Source organism: Denticeps clupeoides, chromosome 3 (genome assembly GCF_900700375.1).
Source record: "Denticeps clupeoides chromosome 3, fDenClu1.1, whole genome shotgun sequence".
Classification (NCBI taxonomy): Eukaryota; Metazoa; Chordata; class Actinopteri; order Clupeiformes; family Denticipitidae; genus Denticeps; species Denticeps clupeoides.
The window spans coordinates 34,788,237-34,810,032 of record NC_041709.1 but is presented as its reverse complement, the minus strand read 5'-3'; the positions used below and the strand labels follow the sequence as shown (position 1 = coordinate 34,810,032).

Genomic DNA, 21,796 nt, shown 5'->3' with positions numbered 1-21,796 from the left:
TTCGAATACCGACACTGCTCCCCGGACGCATGTCATGGCTGCCCACTGAAGGAGTGGATGAAACACTCAGCTGATTGGCACTTAATTCAGCTGATTGGCACTCTTCGCCAGGTTCAGACATCAACCAGAACAACCATTACTTCACCTCTTCAACAGTCTGGAGCCTTGGAATAAAATTTGACCGACAACTTTGAAGGCCATATCATCAATGCAAGATCTCGGTGTTACGTCTCGTGTGATGTGCTGCCTGTGTTCTATGTATCTTGTTTGTGTTTTCTTTTTAGTAGGAGGAGCCTGTAATTACTGAACTCCTCCTTAATTTTCTTAATCTTGTTTTATTATGCTTATAACCTAATTTTATTATATTTCTGTTCAATGTCCTTGTGTGTCAGAAAGGTGACTATAAATTAAATGTATTATTATTATTATTACTATTATTATTAAAGGTCAAATTATGCAGGTGATCCAAAATGAGTAGATGGTTATAACATTTATTAAGTTGTAGTGGCATCTGCGTTAACAACACTGCGTTAACCCCTCTACACCCAGACAACCATGATTTAATTATCTCTTATATTTTTTTTTCAATGTTTTGTATTGTATTTCTTATATTCGAGTTGATTAATAAAACAATAATAATAAGATAATAATTAATCAGATTAATTCTACTGAGCAAAGCACCGTCCCCACACACTGCTCCCCGGGCGCCTGTCATGGTGCCCACTGCTCACCAAGGGTGATGGTTAAATACAGAGGACACGTTTCACCGTGTCACCGTGTGCTGTGCTGCTGTGTATCACTTTACTTTCACTTTATGGAAATATCTGCAATTTCATGTATTTCATATAAATAGTTTTTATAAAACATCTTTAAAATGGACTCTTTCTCACCGAATCAACAATAAATGGCCAACTGACAGCTATATGAACTATATGAAATAGTCTTAACAAAATGTGACTAAAATACTATCTTGTCTCACTTGGAGTCTCTTTCTGAAATTGACGAATCTGCTGCCGTGTGACGAATCTGCTTCTGTTTACATCTGCAGACAAAACACAGACAACAGCACGCGCATGTGACGTTGTTGACGTGGTTATTTGGGGTATTGGTAAGTAATTTTATTCCACATAAAATATAATAAAATGTAGAAACGCGTGTTATTTGGACTGTTTAAAGCGGCGGTCTGGTGAGGGAGGAGCGGGCTGATTTAAACTCGCTCTACACACAGACTCGGGTCAGACTTCAAAATGTTCTTCTGAAATTTTTTATTGTTTTTTTAAAAAGCTTAAATGTAAGTAGTTTGTGTCCAGCGGGCTGGTGAACAGGTTTAACAGCAACAGATACAGTTATGCTAAAGTAGTTTCACGTTAGCAGCTAAATGCTCATTCAGACTGATGTCTGGGATCATTCACACTTTTAATGTGGAGACTTTTTCTTCACTGTTCTTTATCCAACACATTTCCAACATCACCAATCACATTTAAATAAGAAAACACTCTGCTGTGATTGTCTGTAAAAGACTGCAGCAGCTCACATGAGCTACAAGCCTTTTTAGAGAGAGAAGCTGGAGTTGGTTGTGTTTATTAGCTACAACTGAGGAATCTCCTGGGAATCATTTATAAAGGTGTCTGTGTGTAATTATGTAATAATTCTAGAATGATTATTGGTGATAAGATGATTGTTGAAAGAACCTTCTGCTTCATTCCAAGGTCCCAAGATGGATCCCAGTCTGTCTCTGTTACCTGCTGATCTGAGGAGTGTAGACCAGAGCAGCACACATGTTAAACCAGAAATATCAGCAGATACCATCACATCTCTGAACTGCAGTAAAACACTGGAACCAACAGGAATTATTGTGAAGGAAGAGTCAGATGATGAACAATATTCAGGTGAGTGGACTGGATTGAGGGTCTTATAACCCAGTGTAATTAGGGCCTGAGCTTTGAAGAGCGTAGTGCAAAAATGGAAGGGATTTTCATAAAGTGAATGTACTTGCATCTGCTTTTTATTAAGACAGACTGCTGTCTGACAGTGAGATGGGCGAAATCCACGAAGACAGTGCAGCTCCTTCTAACCTTCTCTGTACTTCTCCATCAACACAATTCCTACTCACACTTTTGCAGAAAATGTGAGCTTTTAGTTTCCCATATCATGATCTGATACAGTTTATCAAAATCATGTGAAATTTGGGCAGGATGTAGTCGAGAATTTCCATTTGAAGAAGGGTTAATGGAATTTCACAATCACGATTTAACACAAATAACTGATTGTAAGTCAATCTGGATATGGGGCATCTGGTAAATGCTGTAAATGTAAATTAATATGATTGTCGAGTAGTACCTTTTTCCCACTGCCCTGGTTCCTGTGCCAATTTTACGGAGTATGGATTCGGTGATAATGGATTTCTGTTAAGTGGGCGTGACCTACATTTACATTTACAGCATTTATCAGACGTCCTTATCCAGAGCGACTTACAATCAGTAGTTACAGGGACAGTCCCCCTGGAGACACTCAGGGTTAAGTGTCTTGCTCAGGGACGAGTGTGTTACCCACTAGTTAACTACCACCCAGTAACATAAAATTGACCTGTGACATATAATCTCGCCGAGCTACTGTCTAGTGTAAATGCAGACTAGTTCCCAGTTCAGCACCGGTTAAGCACCAAAACCGGCACCGGCGTAGTGGAAATGAGGTATAGATGTCGCATTCAGCCTCTTGGCTTGCATCAATGCCACAGCCAGACGTGGATGGGCTTCCAAGCTCATTCTCTGACGCGCAAGCGAAGATGCAGAACTATAACAAGCGGACAAAGAATTGATGCGGAACATTTCATAAATAGATTTTATTTTATCATCTTATATGTGGAAAATGAAACCTAAATGCTAAAAATATTTCAGTTTTATTTGCACTTTTACTTCTCCTAATATTTAAGATGGGTACTCCGATAATGTGGAACATTTCATTTAATAGTATTTAAAAACTGAAGCAAATCAAAGCAAATTATTATCTAACCCAGACATTCAAATTTCAGTTTATATACGTTATATTGAATATTCTTATTCTTAGTACTGGCCATCATATGGCCATTAAACTTAACAGCTCTTGTGTAGCTTTTAGACCAGTGACATTGTGGTCCCAAGCATCACGTCCTGTGCATCACACCATTTTGCATGTTATTGCATAAACATTATTTTATGCACAGTGCACAGCTTTGACACAAATTATACATTGAAATACTTGGTGCAATAGTTTTGCCTGAATGCTAGTGAGACTAGTTTCCTGTGCATCACATGATAAGTTTTCAAACTGCTTGTATGGCTTTGTCATAACTTCTGTAAAGAATACTGTTCATGGTCGGATTTTTTACACTCAGTATTACTGTTTATATTTGAAAAAAAGTTTTGACTATTTTTATTATTAATTCATTATTAAATAATGTTAATACAAAGGCAAAACTGTCTATAACAAAATAAATCCTTCCAAATTCCACCAGAATGTGACTCACATAAAATATCTAATACATAAATGTCATAATAAAATTGTATTGTGTATATGGTGAGGGTGTCAAAAAAGTCAATTTTACTTTGACAGCTTTAAATGTTTTTCATATTTACAGAAAATGGAAACAAATCCATGGATGAAAGATGCAATAACAAAAAAGAAGAGAAGCATCAGCTCAACAAATGTGTCTACAGTTTTAAAAGAGTGAATGACCTGAACATACAGAAGAGAATGCATTCTAAAGAGGATCCTTACCAGTGTGTAGAGTGTGGGAAGAGTTTTACAGAAACGTCAAGCCTTAAAAGACACCAGAGGAAACATACTAGAGAAAAGCCTTACCAGTGCGTACAATGTGGGAAGAGTTTTACACGAGTATTAAATCTAAAAATACACCAGAGGATACATACTAGAGAGAAGCCTTACCAGTGTGTACAATGTGGGAAGAGTTTTACACAAGCATCAGATCTTAAATCACATCAAAGGACACATTCTGGACTAAAGCCCTACCTGTGTGTAGAGTGTGGGAAGAGTTTTACAGAAACATCGGGCCTTAAACGGCACCAGAGGATACATACTGGAGAAAAGCCCTACCAGTGCGTACAATGTGGGAAGAGTTTTACAGAAAAATCGAACCTTAGGAAGCACCAGAGGATACATACCGGACTAAAGCCCTACCAGTGTCTACAGTGTGGGAAGAGTTTTACAAAAAATTCCAACCTTATAAAACACCACAGGATTCATACTGGAGAAAAGCCCTACCAGTGTGTACAATGTGGCAAAGGTTTTACTCAAACATCAGACCTTAAAATGCACCATAGGACACATACTGGAGAGAAGCCTTTCCAGTGTCTACAGTGTGGGAAGAATTTTATACAAAAATCCAACCTTATAAAACACCACAGGATTCATACTGGAGAAAAGCCCTACCTATGTGTACAATGTGGGAAGTGTTTTACACAAGCATCAGACCTTAAAATGCACCATAGGACACATACTGGAGAAAAACCTTACCAGTGTGGACAGTGTGGGAAGAGCTTTAGAGAAAAAGTCAACCTTAGACACCACCAGAGCATTCATACTGGAGTAAAACCCTACCAGTGTGTCCAGTGTGGGAAAGGTTTTACAAAGAAATCCAACTTTAGAAACCACCAGAGGATACATACTGGAGAAAAGCCTTACCAGTGCGTACAATGTGGCAGCAGTTTCCCACAAGCGTCAGACCTTAAAATCCACCAGCTGATGCACACCGAAGAAAATCCCTACAAGTGTGTCCAGTGTGGGAAGTGTTTTACCCAGAAATCCAACCTTAGAAAACACCAGAAGATACATACTGGAGAGAAGCCCTACACGTGTGTACAGTGTGAGAAGAGGTTTATACAATCATCAGACCTAAAAATGCACCAGAGGACACATACTGGAGAGAAGCCCTACCAGTGTGTACAATGTGGGAAAAGTTTTACAGTAATATCAAGCCTTAGAAAACACCAGAGGAGACATACTGGCGAAAAGGCCTACATGTCTACAGAGAGAGTTGACTCAAAGAAATCAGAAATCATCACATCGTTAAATTGTGGTGAAACACTAGAGTCTTTAGGTGAGTGAAATAACACTTGAGCATTTCAAATAATGGTAAAATTTTGTGTAATTATGTATTTCCTACCCACAAACACTTTGTTTTTAGACTGTGGTGTTGTAACTTGGTGTTTTATACATTTTATTATTTTCACAAATCTATATACAGGCCTCATAAGATAAGATGATTTTTTATTAGTCCCACGTGGGAAATTTACATTGTCACGGCACAAAATAAGCAAATGAATAGTTCTAGAATAGCAAAATAAAACAGTGAATGTGAGTTGTAAAAATGAACCCATGTAACCCAGTCTAGGTTTAGTTAGTTAAGCTCAATATTTTTTTTTCTGAATCAAGCCTAATACATTACTGCAGATACCGAAATTCATTCCGATGCCAGTTGTTATACCAGTTAACTTTTTGGCTTTAAAGTTAGCAGGACCCTGTTGAAACCACCAAGGTCCTGTGGATGGGTATGATTCTACGCTACCCCTGTACAGAGCAGCTCCAGCAGCAGTCTCATCTGGGTTGAAAGAATTCTTGAATGATAATGGGTCAAATAATTATTTGTTGAAATAACCTTCTGCTTCATTCCAAGGTCCCCTGATGGATCCCAGTCTGTCTCTGTTATCTACTGCTCTGAGGAATGTAGACCAGTACAACATAGAAATTAAACCCGAAATATCATCAGAGGCCATCACATCTCCTCAAACCTTGGAACCAACAAGAATTGTTGTGAAGGAAGAGATGGAGGATAAAGACTATTCAGGTGAGTGAAGTACTAAAATGGAGGAGTTTATAGTGACTTGGACATTAGGAGGAATTTTAGTATTGACCATATATAGTAGGTGACCGTGGAGTCTCTTTCTGCCTTTGCTCTGACCTAACAGCATATCTATCAGAATGACATAGCAGTGCAACTAATTTGGTTGCATATGTAACGAATTAGCTCAAGAGGAAATATCTAGAATTAATTATAACTGGTTATAATTAACAATAAACATTTAGATTAGATTTTGGGATAAACTGTAGCAGAATTAATGTTACAATTACTTGATCTGTCCGTCCACGGAGCAGATAATATAATTATTTATCAATTCTGGGAATGATTATTCCCCCTCTTGTCAGGAAAGGTAGCTTTCCCACTAGCAGTAACTTTAGCATGTAGCTTAAAAGGTCAACGTTCAGTGACTCCAGATGTGAGCAGCACACAAAAACAAACGATTGTGAATTTAAGGAATTTAATAAACACGGCTATAGGTAACATACAACAATTAGACAAACATATACATACAGGGTAAAGGAAAGTGATGAAAAGAGAATGGCAGTATTACACATCAATTAACCACAGCCTAATGAGAATCGTCAGAGAATTCTTAAGTTCACCTTAAAAAGGGGTTTACACGTGCATCTAAATAGTTACTTGCATTGGTCCTTGTTTCATGTAAGGGAGTCCTGATGCGGTAGGGTCACGATCCTCGATCCTTAGGTCTGGCGCTGGAAGTTCTTCTTGAAGGTAAATTTTGCCAAAGAGTAACAAAGTGTTGAAAGAGGTGTCTCGGGAGGGAGAAGGGAAGTTCTGAGCATTCGTGCCTGTGTGACGCTCCCTTTTGAATGCTTTCTGGCACGCCCATCATGTGGCCTGAATAGCCAATCACAAGTGTGACATTTTGGCGGGAGAAGTTCCCTTTGTCTGGGTTTACAACTGACCAGAATTTTTAGGGCTGGTCCAGAGAGAGACTGTAGTTTGTTGCAGTTACAATTTCTACCTTATAGAAATTGTATGATGTATTTTGTGATCACATGGTATGCATCACTGTTCCAGTAGTAAAGAGAAGTTCCTTCTGACACCAAGAAAGGGACCTTTAGGAGGTAGGAAAGTAGAGATACACTTATACACTTAATTATAGGTAATTAAAGTTTACCTAATGCACAATAGAAAGTTGTAACTAGTATAATTCATACAAGGGAACGTACACACAACGCGTGCATATACGGGATCCACTTATAATCACATATTCCTAGCACAAGATACAGACAATATGTTTTAAGTGTGTGCGTGAGTGTGTATTGCGAAGGTGGGGCCAGGCAGGAGGTCTTTGGAATGCTTTGAAGCTTGGAGCCCCGATGAGCAGTTTGCAGACCCCGTCTGCTTCGCATCGTCTTGGTGACAGTGGGGGCAGACGGGACAATCAGGCTGAGGGTCCAGGTTGTAATTTGTATGTAAATGTCAAAGGTTAAAAGGTTCTTTGAAGATCAACCATCTATGATCCTACGCAGACGCTACATTTGTGACAGTGGGGGAAGACGGGACGATCAGAGTGAGGGTCCAGGGTTGTAATTGGTATGTAAATGTCAAAGGTTAAAAGGTTCTTTGAAGATCAACCATCTGTGATCCTACGCAGACGCTACAAATCCCCCCTTGTGGCTGAAAAGTGTTCAACTAGAAACCTTATCAGACACATTGGATCATGAAGGTGGGATGACAGATGGATCCTGTAAGTCAGATAGCAGGTGGATCAGCAAGCCTTTGGGTCTTCCATCCGGGTGTTCCCCTTGGTCAAGTTCAGCACTGCCTCCGCCTGGGGTACTCTCCTACGGCGGTTTTTCTTGAAAGGTCCGGGGAAATGCAGCCGTGCACCGGTTCATGGACCTTTGCACCAAATTTACTCTGTTAAACAGGACGGAGGCAAGGCCGAGAGTTAGGGTGCAACTGATCGCTGTGGCGAGGCAAAGAGCTGTGTCGGCCGCAGTCCAGGATCGGGCAACAGGAAAGTTGGTCTGGACAGGTTGCCTAGACAATGCTTGGAGGGCTGTGTCGATTGGGGTGATATCAATTATCTGAGACCCCCCTTCCTCAATGCTCTGTTCCAGTTCGGGCTCCAGGGTGAGGCTGTGATCCTTGAAGAAAGATGGAAGTTCCACCGCAGACTGGTACTCGTCGCTTGGAAGGTGGTACAACGGCAGGTATACTTGAGGGTTACGGTCGTTGGTGATGAGAAGTCCATGTTGGTCCCTCAGTGCAATGCCGGATGCTGGACCTGGGGATGTGATCTCAGGTTGTGGTTGTCCTCTGGTTAGCTGGAGGCATAGCAAGGACAGCCACAGAAGCACCCCCCTTTGTCTTTCCCTGCCAGAAGCCACATGTCTCTTGATCTGGTTACGATGGAACCATTTAAACGCTGGTTCTTTCTGTCCACGGCTTTGCTTGATCTTGTCACCCACGTCCAGTTCTTGGTGTGATTCCTTCCGGTTGTAATATGCTTTCTGGCCGTCTGCACTCTTTTGGAGTCGTTGTTGGGCAAAAGCAAATGCGGTTCTCAAATGCCGGTGCGGTTCCTCAAGGTACTGGTGAGTGGTGTAGTTGGTGTCTCCTGGCTGGTATAGCAGGTGTACTTGTATTCCCAGAAGTTTCCAGGTTTGCTGTATAATCTCAGCTGTGAAGTTGGTGCCCTTGTCTGAGTTGACTCTCAGTGGCAGCCCGAACTTTGTGAACTGGAATACGACTGTGAGGAAATACTTGTAGCCTCTAGTTGACCTAGGCAGGGGTCCAACCCAGTCACTTTGGAGGTCTGACCAAGGAGATGTGACTCCTCTGCGCTGCAGTGAGGCTCTGTGGTTTGTTTTTGTTGGTTGGAATTGGTAACAAGGAAAGAATTCTTTCACATACTCTGCCAAATCTTGCTGCATGCTGGGCCGGTATGCCGCTTGTTCTAGTGTCTCATACGTGGTACTTGTGCCGTGGTGTCTCGCGCTTGGTGTGTCGTGAGCATATATTAGCATGACCCCCCTTAGGCACTGTGGCACCACAAGCCTTGGCGCAGTGATGTCATCAGGGCAGTACCCAAGAATATTGTGCATCACACACAGCATAGGTTTCACGTTGAGTAGTGCTTTGAGGGTTGGCGTATTGGCCATTTGTGCAGCTGTGATAGGGCGGTTGGAGGGGTCAGAGAGGTGGTGAGGGATAGTGTGTATAGCTGGGTCAGAGGCCTGCATGTCAGCAATGTCCATGGTGGTGATTTGAGGAGCCAGCGTAAGCGGCTGTGAGGTGGTCATTGAAGTGGGCTGAGTCTGTTTGCTGCGGGTTATGGCAGCCACATTAAGGGTGGGTGGGTGGGCAGGTGGATACCATAACTCGCCGTGTAGTGCACCTGCTGTAGCTAGCTGGAAAGTGCATAGTGATGACCTTGAACCTTGCTCTTGGGTCGGTGTGTTCCCGCAGTTGTTGGCGAGACCTTCTGTGGCCTTTGTGACCTGGCGGTCTGTCTGGCGTGATCTTGGTGACTGAGGAGGCAGAGGTTCTCGCACTTGAGCCCAAATTTTTAGATGTTTGAAGTCCAATAGGGGCTCAAAGCGGTCTAGCAGGTCTTTTCCAATAAGGAGAGGGTATGTGTCAAATGGAGAGATGTACACAGGGTGTACTAAAGTCATAGGGCCGATGGTTAGGTGAATGGGAGCTAGTTGTTCTAGTTGTACATCATTTTGGCTGTATGATTGTACGTTCAGCACACAGTTCTTATATTCGAGAGTTCGATTCTGTCTCTTGGCAGCAATCTGAAGTCTGTCGAAAAGCTGGGCTGACATCAGAGTCAGGTCTGCTCCTGTGTCCACCAGGGCCTCTAGCTTAAACTCACTCTCCAAAGTGGTGGTCAGGTAGAGTTTCTTGGCCACCCCCCTTTCAATTAGGTTCCCCAACAGTCTTGGCATTGGGGCTTGCGTGGTGATCGGCAAGCAGTCAGGACCCGTCTCACGTGACTCTTCCGGAAGGCAGATCACCAAGACAGCACTCCCAGGTACATCAAGGTCCTGGCTTGAGGCGTGATGCTGGAAATTGGCTGGCTCTGGTGGTTCTGTAATCATCTGCGGTGGTCGCGTGATGTCATCACCTGGTGGTGGGGCCTCTCGTTCTGTGGTCAGCAGAGGATTATGTTTGAGTTGGTTGGGAGGATTATGTTGAGGGGACTTTGATTGGGTGATAGGGTCAGACTGCACGCTTAGTCATGCCTGATCTGACTCATCCTTTTTGTCCCCCCTGTGGTGCCTTTCCTGGAGGAGTTCCTTCAAAACTCTCATAATCTCTGCTGCTTCAGATGTGGCTTCCCAGTTTGGTCCTGCTGGTGATTTAAATCTGGACTGATCCAGAGAGTGTTGAGAAGGGTTCGGCTGCTGCCAATCTGATCTTGACGCTTGTGTTGCTGAAAATTGGCTCCTTCTGGGTCGTCTCTTTCCTTCCCATGTGGCTTCATCCCTTGGGTTGGAGGGTGGTTGTGACCTGTCCCAGGATCTTCCGGAATGACCAGTTTGGTGTTTGCGTCGGGCCCCGTCATGTCCACGCTGCCCCCTGTTGGCTGGAAAGGTTCGTGACCATCTGTTGTCATGGTGGCTTTGCTCGGCGCCCTCTAGAGTGAGTTCTGCACTCTGAGTGGAGACAGGATAGATGGTGTGGGTTTTCGCTGTCTTTTCCGAAACAGCTCTTTGTTTGGCGAAGGCCTTGTGGGCCAAGTCTCTCAGCTGTTGGGTGGACATCGTCCGTGGGCATGCCAGAACCCCCAGATAGTGACTTACTGTGGGGTGCAGGTTCCGGAGGAACAGGGATCTGAAATTGAAATCGTCCTCCATTCCTGGCTCGTTGCGTGCTCCGAAGTAGGCCTGTCGGAGTCTGTTGTAGTAGGCTTGCGTGGTTTCCTGTCTGCCCTGTTTAAGGTCCATGGCAGTGATCAGTCCATGCTCTGACTCTGGGTCAGAGAACTCCCTGATTAGCGCTTGCTGCAGTTGCTGATGATCCATTTTGACGCTCTCTGGCTGTCGGTCCAGGAAACTGCGCACCTCACGGCTAGCAGTGATTCTGAGCAGATAAAGCCTGTCGCGTGTGGTAACGTTAGCAACAGTTTGCAAGTGGAAGTCCACATCATCGAGGTATGAGTGGACATCATGGCCTCCTGCAGGGTTAGGAGTGAAAATGGGAATGTTCCTCGCCAGCTTATCCAGTTCCTTGGTTGACACACCATGACTGGAATGTAGTCTTTGAGAGGGTTCCCACCCCCTTGCTGCTGGCGGGGGGTTTGGGATGCTGGCAGGTGATGTCCTGTGCACTGGGCTCTCCTCCCTTTTGCTGCTGGTTAGGGGAAACTCTGTGGGGTGCATCTCTCTTTCAGGGTCACCTTGCAGGCTATATGAGTGTTTGAGCTCTCTGCGAACTGTGTCAAGTTCATCTTTCAGATAATCTCTTTGTTGGGACAGAGTACTGACCTCGGCCCGGGCAGTTTGCAGGTGGCCCTCACAGGCCCTTGCCCTGGCTTCTCTTTCTTTAAGTTCAGTCTCTGCTCTCATTAGGAGGGTCTTAGCCTCGTTGAGTTCTTCCCTCAGCTCTTCTCTGGCGTCCTTTTCCTGCTCTTCCCGGTGTGCTGTGTCCGCGCGGAGATCAGTCAAGGCGTTCTGGAGTCTCTCCAATTCCTCCTGTAGCTCTGGGTGCTGTTTGTGTGCTGTCCTGTCCTGAGTCTCCAGTTGCTCCAGTTGTCTTCGAACGAGCGTCAGATTCCTCTGTGATCTCTCATCCTGAAGCTTTAGTGCTGCAGTCTGTCGTTCCTGGTGGTGGATTGTTGCTTCACTCAGCTTTGCCTGGCCGAGGAGGTTGTGAGCCAGTGACGCGGTGATCTTGGCCAGCTCCTTGTGGCTGTAGTCCTGCGTCGGATCGCGGGCCATCAAGATGCTCAGGTTGTCGTCAATCTGCTCTTGGCTCAGGTTCTGCAGGTCCCCGGTGGGTTCAGGAAGAAGATTGCTAGTCAGGGCGTTCAGCCAGACTTCTAGACGATCCCAGTGGGCCTCAGGGCTGGATGATCGAGACATGTTGGCTTGCTGGTCAGGCGAGAGAGGGAGAGAAAGGGAGCGAGAGGGAGGGACAGCACAAAACAAAACCAATGCAAGTCCTACCAGTGTTAATGACTGCGCCTATAGTACTTAGATTTGACCGCGTGACAGTCTTAAGACTTTGGCAGCTTGGGTTGTCAATGTATTACTCAGCCTTCCCTGATGATTCTCAAAGGTTTGGTAAACAAACAGAAACCAGGTGAAGACAAACAAACAAATACGCCAAACACAGAGGAGAGGTATAGGATTGGTAGGAGCACTACCTATAAGTAAACACACAGGTGTAGAACATAGAAATCGATTCTAAATTTAAATTCAAACACTGTTTAGACTAAAATTTAAATAAATCCAAACAGGAGGGAGAGAGGCTTGACTCAGTAATAACAAGAATCAAGTTAAGAGGCAAAAAGTCAGACTAAGCCTTTCAGATAAACTGGCAGGCTTAGGCCAACCAACCAAGAAAACCCACCTACTGAGACCGGCCACAAGGTGGCGTGGGTGAGCCCCAAGGGTTAGAACAGAGGGGGTGGAGTTGGAATTTAGGAGTGTTAGACAGGGTGTGGCAGGATTTCTTCGCTGCCTTTCACACATTAACAATTAAAAACAGGAATTCTTCGCTGCTTTAAAACAAATGCAATTTAGCTGCACCAAAAGGGGTGTGTGGCAGGATTTCTTCGCTGCCTGTTACACACTAAAAATTAAAAACGGGATTTCTTCGCCGTTTTTACACAAATGCAGTTAGTTGCACAGCAATGTGTGGGCAGGATTTCTTCGCCGCCTCTTACACACTAACAATTAAAAACAGGGTTCCTTAGCTGTTTCTACACATATGCATTTAGGGCTCTCATTTACGAATAAGGCCTATAAAAAGATGACAAGAGGAACGTCGCTCAAATCAATCTTTATCGCGATGAAGGAAGATTTCTTCGTTCCAACAGGCGATCTGATAATATTAAAATGTACAGCAAAGAGATTTCTTCGTCTTTACAGCACAATTTTAATATTATGAACTAATGGCTGTGTACTTTAACAGACAATGGCTGTTGAAATACACATATGGAGGTGGTCTTGAACCAACCAATCACGAGAGTGAGTCTTGCCTCACTTTAAGCTTGCATAAAAACACAAAAAGAGTTTGCTCACAAAATAAGTTTGAACGTGCCCGCATTCTCCACCATTAAATGTAACGAATTAGCTCAAGAGGAAATATCTAGAATTAATTATAACTGGTTATAATTAACAATAAACATTTAGATTAGATTTTGGGATAAACTGTAGCAGAATTAATGTTACAATTACTTGATCTGTCCGTCCACGGAGCAGATAATATAATTATTTATCAATTCTGGGAATGATTATTCCCCCTCTTGTCAGGAAAGGTAGCTTTCCCACTAGCAGTAACTTTAGCATGTAGCTTAAAAGGTCAACGTTCAGTGACTCCAGATGTGAGCAGCACACAAAAACAAACGATTGTGAATTTAAGGAATTTAATAAACACGGCTATAGGTAACATACAACAATTAGACAAACATATACATACAGGGTAAAGGAAAGTGATGAAAAGAGAATGGCAGTATTACACATCAATTAACCACAGCCTAATGAGAATCGTCAGAGAATTCTTAAGTTCACCTTAAAAAGGGGTTTACACGTGCATCTAAATAGTTACTTGCATTGGTCCTTGTTTCATGTAAGGGAGTCCTGATGCGGTAGGGTCACGATCCTCGATCCTTAGGTCTGGCGCTGGAAGTTCTTCTTGAAGGTAAATTTTGCCAAAGAGTAACAAAGTGTTGAAAGAGGTGTCTCGGGAGGGAGAAGGGAAGTTCTGAGCATTCGTGCCTGTGTGACGCTCCCTTTTGAATGCTTTCTGGCACGCCCATCATGTGGCCTGAATAGCCAATCACAAGTGTGACATTTTGGCGGGAGAAGTTCCCTTTGTCTGGGTTTACAACTGACCAGAATTTTTAGGGCTGGTCCAGAGAGAGACTGTAGTTTGTTGCAGTTACAATTTCTACCTTATAGAAATTGTATGATGTATTTTGTGATCACATGGTATGCATCACTGTTCCAGTAGTAAAGAGAAGTTCCTTCTGACACCAAGAAAGGGACCTTTAGGAGGTAGGAAAGTAGAGATACACTTATACACTTAATTATAGGTAATTAAAGTTTACCTAATGCACAATAGAAAGTTGTAACTAGTATAATTCATACAAGGGAACGTACACACAACGCGTGCATATACGGGATCCACTTATAATCACATATTCCTAGCACAAGATACAGACAATATGTTTTAAGTGTGTGCGTGAGTGTGTATTGCGAAGGTGGGGCCAGGCAGGAGGTCTTTGGAATGCTTTGAAGCTTGGAGCCCCGATGAGCAGTTTGCAGACCCCGTCTGCTTCGCATCGTCTTGGTGACAGTGGGGGCAGACGGGACAATCAGGCTGAGGGTCCAGGTTGTAATTTGTATGTAAATGTCAAAGGTTAAAAGGTTCTTTGAAGATCAACCATCTATGATCCTACGCAGACGCTACATTTGTGACAGTGGGGGAAGACGGGACGATCAGAGTGAGGGTCCAGGGTTGTAATTGGTATGTAAATGTCAAAGGTTAAAAGGTTCTTTGAAGATCAACCATCTGTGATCCTACGCAGACGCTACACATATGTGTAAAGTAAAGTGAAGTGATTGTCACATGTGATACACAGCAGCACAGTACATGGTGCACACAGAGAAATTTGTCCTCTGCATTTAACCCATCACCCTGAGTGAGCAGTGGGCAGCCATGACAGGCGCCCGGGGAGCAGTGTGTGGGGACGGTGCTTTGCTCAGTGGCACCTCGGTGGCACCTTGGCGGATCGGGATTCGAAAAGTGTTTGCCCCTGTCTTATTTTTTCATTTAGATATTTTAGATAATCAAACAAGTTTAAATATAAGTCCATGACAACACAACTAAAACGCAAAATGCAGTTAAGTGAAGGATTCTATTATTATGGAAGAAAAATTAATACATGGCCCTATGTGATTTGTTAATTTCCCAAAAGTCTGGTTTTCTGTTTTTTTCTGGCAAAATTGAGACAGGGCTTAATGTGGAGTCAAGAACACTTAAATTAACCGAGACCTCAGTGATGAACCACTTTTAGGTTATTAAATTCGTCCACAGTGCTGTGAAAGACTCATTGCAAGTTATAGGAAACAATAAGGGTAGCCCAATCGACTTGTCACATAGGGCCATGTAGGTTTGGATATATTTTTTCCTTGATAATTAAACCCTTCACTTAAAATAACACATTTGGTATTTACTTATGTTCTGTGACTAATTATTAGTTTTTGATTATCTGAGACATTAAATGTGAGTAACACCGCTGTATAAAACACATTACATGCAGCAATAAATGTACTGACCAAGACCCCCCTCTCCCTGGTGCAATATAAAATATATATTCATAAAGTTTTGATACAATATTGCCATGTAAAATATTGCATTGACATTTTCTAACAACCCTGAAAGGACTCGTTTCATTGTGTGCATTTTGTGCTGTGCTTCCTGTGTATAACAATGACAAAAAACAACCAGTTTCAGAAACACAATGCAGTTATCAGGTCAAGCAATAGTTACCTTGAACCGTTGGTGCAATTGACACAATTTTGATCTGTAATATATTAAATCTGACACTAGTTAACTCACCCAAAGTGCTTTGTATTACACAAAATATCTCCAATGGAGTTTCATGTCACCTGATCATTTTTGTCTCATAAAATATCAAATTCAACTTGTAAAATGTTAATTTGCAGTAAGAATTGTCTATGCATTGGCAGAAACACCAGCTACAACACATATTTTAAATAATGAAAACTGACTTTACTAAATGAGCGAGGTTCGAACATGTCTTGATCGCTTCATATTGTGTTTTATGTTTACAGAATATGGAAACCCATTCACTGATGAAGGATGTAAAAAGGAAAGTGAAGATGAAATGCACCATTTCAACATGTGTGACAATGGTTTAAGAAAAGTAAAGAACCTTGAAACACGACAGAGAAAATACTCTGGAGAGAAGCACTATCAGTGTGAAGGGCGTGGGAAGAGTTTTTCGGATGAAACACACAAGAGGACACATAAGGGAGAGACGCTCTACAAGTGCACTTTTTGCTCTAAATGCTTTACAACATTAGGTCAATTCAAACATTATCAAAGTGAGCACACTGATGAAAAGCTCTACAAGTGTACAGCAATAGTTAAACTGAAGAAATCAGATATCATCACACCTATGAATTATGGTGAAACAGTGATTATGAGAAGCAGGACTTGATAATGTGATCCCCCATAGGACCCTCCCCTCATGGCACTTCAGGCAATTTGTCACATAAGTCCTGTTCCTGTAATACACAATACCCCAAATCATCTAAAATGTGCCAAAATGCTCACAAAACTACCAATAGAAATATCCGTTCAACTGCTGTAACTAGTTACTGTAACATACTAACCCCCAAAAAACATTAGCTATGCTTTTGGTCAGCAGGGGAAAGTGAGCATTATAGTTGTTTTTGGTGGCCTGTCTTTGAGTCAAGATGTCATTTTAGTTTTTATTAGTGTTGCTAATGTCCATACTCATTTCATATGCCATACTCAAGTTTCAGTCGATTAAAAGTCTGAGCATGTAATTTTATTATAATCAGAGTTATCATTTAATACTTCAGTCTAGGTTTAGTCAATGAAAATTGTATTGTAGACTCTTTTTGTTTCCATTAATGCCAAAAATATTTAACCCACTCAGTATAGTATTGTTATTATATAGTACCTAGTAGTATAGACAGAAACATTTTTTATGATATTATTGTTCACTTATGAACTCAAGAATACACATCTGAGTGGAAAATTAATTAAAACGATGAGACAGTTTTGTACAGGTTTATTTTGTAAGCCATATTTAATATCGTTTTTATTTGTCAACAGTATAAAGTGATTTATTTAATTATAGTTAACATCAGTGATGGGAAGATTACTAATTCAATTGGTTTCAAGGTACACTATTTAAAGTGTAATTATGTCAAGTAATTACATTTGATGACTTTTTTTTTCCCTTAAATTAATCAAACTTATCACTGCTATAGACAACCTGTCATCTTGGATTCAGAACTGCTTCACGGCTTTTTTTCATATTGGTGGTGTGACAGTGCACAAAGGTCAAAATTCAGACACTGAATTTAACTTGGGGGGTACTAAAAATAAATACATTATACCGCCAACCGTATTGGGATGTGTACCTTTACACAAATATGAATTTAATGGAATCCTCCACTTAATCAATGATTCAGAGATTAACAGGTCTTTTTAAAGGTCTCTGTGCCTGTGGGTCGATGAACCTCTGCATGGAGGAATTCATTCCTTGTTGTCCACTTCTGATTGGACTCTGTTACCAGCCATAACTAGTTATCTAAAATCTTGGTGATTTGACTAAATTCAGTACAGAAACTGCTTTACTCAAAGTACTAAATGACCTCCTCCTACCTTCTGACCAGGATTAAATCTCTGTACTTGTGCTGTTAGACCCAGGGCTGATAGCATTCAGGCGCCACGCCTAAATAAATAAATGAATTTCAGATTCGCCCACTGACCTGAGACTAGACCTGACAGGCGCAGCTCAGAGCAACTATGTCTCATTGGAAGTTCGCTAGACAGCCAGCCCGGCCCACGGCCAGACCCGCCCACTCGTACTTGATTGGTCAGATCCCTCTCTCAGATTCTCATTCGTTGACAGTATTCTCAGGTTACTTCCATGTCTTTGTGAGCCGTGAAGATTAATACTTGTTTCGCTAAACAGTTTTAATTTTGATCATTTACTGTTTTATAAAGTACATTTAATTTGCTGATCTACATTTTTTTTGGATGTTTATGGTCTTCTAACCACATTGCTTTGTTTTATTCTAAAGTTGGTGTAATGCTGATCATCCAACTTGCTTTGCCAATGATTAGTTACAAATCATCTCACTTCATAATGCTTAGTGTAATAACATACATTATATTATAATGATTTTGAATTATTCAATCACTGCACCTCCAGGAACTCTAGTGTAAAATTCCTGAATTTTGTAGATGAAAACACCATCATTGGACTCATTCAGGAAGGTGACAAATCTGCATACAGACAGGACGTTGAGCGGCGGGTTCTGTGGTGCAGTCAGCACAACCTGAAGCTGAACATGCTCAAGACTTTAGAGTGGGCTTCAGGAGATGTCCAACACTGCTTCCCCTGGCCAATATACGTGATTCTGATTTGATTTGGACATTTTCTGTTGAATTGCCTTCTTGGATGGTTTTGTGCTTGTGTAATGTAATTGCATGGTATTTTAACATAAAAGCCTACATGGCCTGGATGAAGCAGTATGCATAAATATATCAAAAGTGTTAAAAATATATAAAAGATGTCAAAAACGCGTTGAGTACTCTCCTTTGCTGGAGTTGCTCCAGGTGAGAGGCGGAGGGCTGGGGTCGGCTTTCTGTTAACCCCAAGACTCTCAGTCTGTTTGTTGGGGTTTACCCCGGGGCACGAGAGGGTAGCTTCCCTGCGCCTTTGGGTCGGGGGAAAGGGTCCTGACTGTTGTTTGCGCTCATGCGCCAACAAGAGGAATTTCCAGACTTTTTTTGGACTGGTCCACTAGCTGGCGATAATGCATTATACTCAAATGGGCTGTATATGAAATTATTTGTCCCCTAAGAATTGCTTTAAGAGCCTCCCAAATGTCCCTGTAACTGCTGATTGTAAGTTCACCCTCATGGGAGAAAAAAGGATCTTAACATTGTAGTTACCCGGGAGAACTGGCAACAGTGCCTAGGAGCTATTCGTACCTCCAGGGTCTGTATTAGACACTACTCAGCAGATAAGCTAGCAAAAATTTTTCCTAATACCAGCTCGGAGTGCCTACGATGTCACCAAGGGCCAGCTACTTTAGGCCACATGTTCTGGAACTGCCAGCCATTGTACAATTTCTGGGAAAATATTTTCATAGTCTTGACATCTTTATGTAATAGAACGATTGAACCTACACCATACATCTTTTTTTTTGGGGGGTTCCCCCCTCCATGTATAATTCTTACGTTATCTCAAGCCAAGGTGGTAGCTTTCGCCTCACTAATGGCCAGAAGACTTATTCAAGGAAATAAACGAAGGAAATGCTCTCCGTGTTGCAGTTAGAAAAACTGCGATGCGGTCAAGGTAATTGTCAGGAAAAGTTCAAGAAGATAGGGTTGTTGTGGAAATCTTTTATAGCAGCAAAGCATCTGAGGACTTGCAAAGAGTAGAAGGTCAACTGGGTCCAGTCAAGTTTATTTAACGTGCGCACGGGGGGAACTTGCAAGAAGAACTCCCACCCGTTAGTAAGTTCACAAGCATATTCATCCCGCTCTGTATGACGCAGGGCAGGAAAGCAGCCGCGGACCGGTTTGGACAAAGGCGCCAGATTCTTTCTTGTTATCAGCTTTTGCGCAGCATAACACGTCATGTTAGGAAAACATTGCAGCCTTGTGCGTCAGCTGCCTTGGCTAAAGGTGATGGTCAAACAACATGTGAAAAGTCCAGACCCAAACATTTTTTTCCTTCACATGGTCACCATGTATTGATTATGTTTAATCATCCAGTTTAACAAATTTTCTAAGGCATATACAAAGTAAAATGCTATAACACTTAGAGGAGACTGCTTCCCCACCCCATTTTTTATTTTTAATTTTTTTAATTTACATGCGGGGCAGTGTCAACTGTAGGGCCTGTCAAAGCCCATTGAGACACACTGTATGTGTTTGGGGCTATATAGGAAATAAATGTTGTTGTTGATGATGTTATTTATTTTAAACTTATTTAGTATTGAATGTATTTTTTCCTCTCCTTGCTGTTTGATGGGTGGGGCTGAGGGTGGATAATGGTTAACAGCTGTTATCTGTTTGTTTTTGACTAATTGAAAACATTTAAACACAAATAAAACATTTTAAAAATGAAAAAAAAAAGTGTGTTACTTTTTTGCATACATAGCACCGCCGCCCCTGCTACCCTCTCGGGCATGGGAAAGGTTTTTAAAGGTCCACCTTGTTCAAAAAGTATTTCAGACGAATCTAACACTTACACACGCACGTGTACACACACTCACAAAATAAAATAAAAAAAATTATCCAGCACTTAACAATTTCCAAGTATGTTCTTTTTCTGACAAGTTCGACCTTCTCAGGGCTCTTAGTTTTGTAAACTCAAAATTTACAGAAATCGAACGAGAATTAGCCATCTCCTGTTTCAGATCCTACTTATTGGACCGCTATCAGTTTGTTGGATAAAGCAATGAGTACTTAGCAAAAAAACAGTTAAATACAGAGTTCCACAGGGTTCAGTGATGGTCCCTTTGTTGTTCACACTGTACATGCTGCCCCTCGGAGTAATGGAATAAAATTTCCATGCTGACACCCAGATTTATATCTCTGTCAAGACGGATGAGTTCACCCCATCTCAAAACAGAAGGTGAAGTTATTGTCATTGTGATGCAAAGCACACGGTGGCACAGCAAAATGTGTCCTCTGTATTTAACCATCACCCTTGGTGAGCAGTGGGCAGCCACGACAGGCGCCTGGGGAGCAGTGTGTGGGGAAGGTGCACCTCAGTGGCCGGAAAAAAAGTGTGGAAATGTGAATAAAAGACATCAGAGACTAGATGGCCTGCTTCCTTATGCTCAACGTTGATATGACCAAAGTGTTTCTCGGATTAGTTGTTTCTTGTCACTAAAATCACTTTGAGATTTTTTTGTAAAATTTTAAAATAAATTCATCATTATTATTATTAATTTCATGAAGTTCTCTGGGTTAAAAGCAGTTGGTATTTTGGGGACTAAAATGTTTCTGCAACTTGAAGTCCACTGTGCAGGATAGCTGCAGGACATCAATCAATTCAAACCATTTTTATTTCTACAGCGCTTTTTACAATGTGTATTGGCAAAGTGCTTCACAATAAAACAGTGCTGAAAGCCCCTAGTGAGCAGGCAAAGTCAACATTTACAAGGAAAATGTCCTTGAAAAAAGAAGAAACCTTGAATGGAACGAAGGCTCAGCCATCCACATTTTCAAACTGACCCCATATGAGGGGAAGATTGGAACATGCATGAAATTGTAAGAGCGTTAGACTGGTTAGATTGATTATTTATAATAGTTATAATATTTGTAATCTATGTTCCTGACGAATCTGCTGCCGAGTGACGAATCTGCTTCTGTTTACAGGAAAACCAAGTAAAAATGCACGCGCGAGTCACCCTGCTGACGTAAATGATCCTTTTTTGGAGTTTTTATGATTTTGGGTATTGGTAAGTAATTTTATTATTAAAGCGGCGGTCTGGTGAGGGAGGAGCGGGCTGATTTAAACTCGCTCTACACACAGACTCGGGTTTGACTTCAAAATGTTCTTCTGACACTTTTTATTGGTTTTTAAAAAGCTTAAATGTAAGTAGTTTGTGTCCAGCGGGCTGGTGAACAGGTTTAACAGCAACAGATACAGTTATGCTAAAGTAGTTTCACGTTAGCAGCTAAATGCTCATTCAGACTGATGTCTGGGATCATTCATACTTTTAATGTGGAGACTTTTTCTTCACTGTTCTTTATCCAACACATTTCCAACATCACCATATTGTTAAATAACTGTATAACAGTAAAATTAGCTGGAACTGAGGAATCTCCTGGGAATCATTTATAAAGGTGACTGTTTATGTAATATCAGATATCTGTCTATTTGTGTTTTATATGAATACTGTTAGGAATACTATGAATGTTGTGTGTCCTGCAGAAAATAATTCTAGAATGATTATTGGTGATAAGATGATTGTTGAA

At 41.8% G+C, this 21,796-nt stretch overlaps 1 protein-coding gene across 1 annotated transcript; it reads left to right on the top strand.

Moving 5' to 3' along the window:
* The first annotated feature begins 1,832 nt into the window (after positions 1-1,832).
* LOC114785690 (zinc finger protein 883-like) lies at positions 1,833-19,708 on the top strand. Its single transcript, XM_028972206.1, has 4 exons — positions 1,833-1,889; positions 3,617-5,095; positions 5,672-5,842; positions 15,865-19,708. The coding sequence occupies exons 2-4, from the start codon at positions 3,634-3,636 to the stop codon at positions 16,251-16,253; spliced, it is 2,022 nt and encodes a 673-aa protein (XP_028828039.1). The 5' UTR covers positions 1,833-1,889; positions 3,617-3,633; the 3' UTR covers positions 16,254-19,708.
* Positions 19,709-21,796: the final 2,088 nt, after the last annotated feature.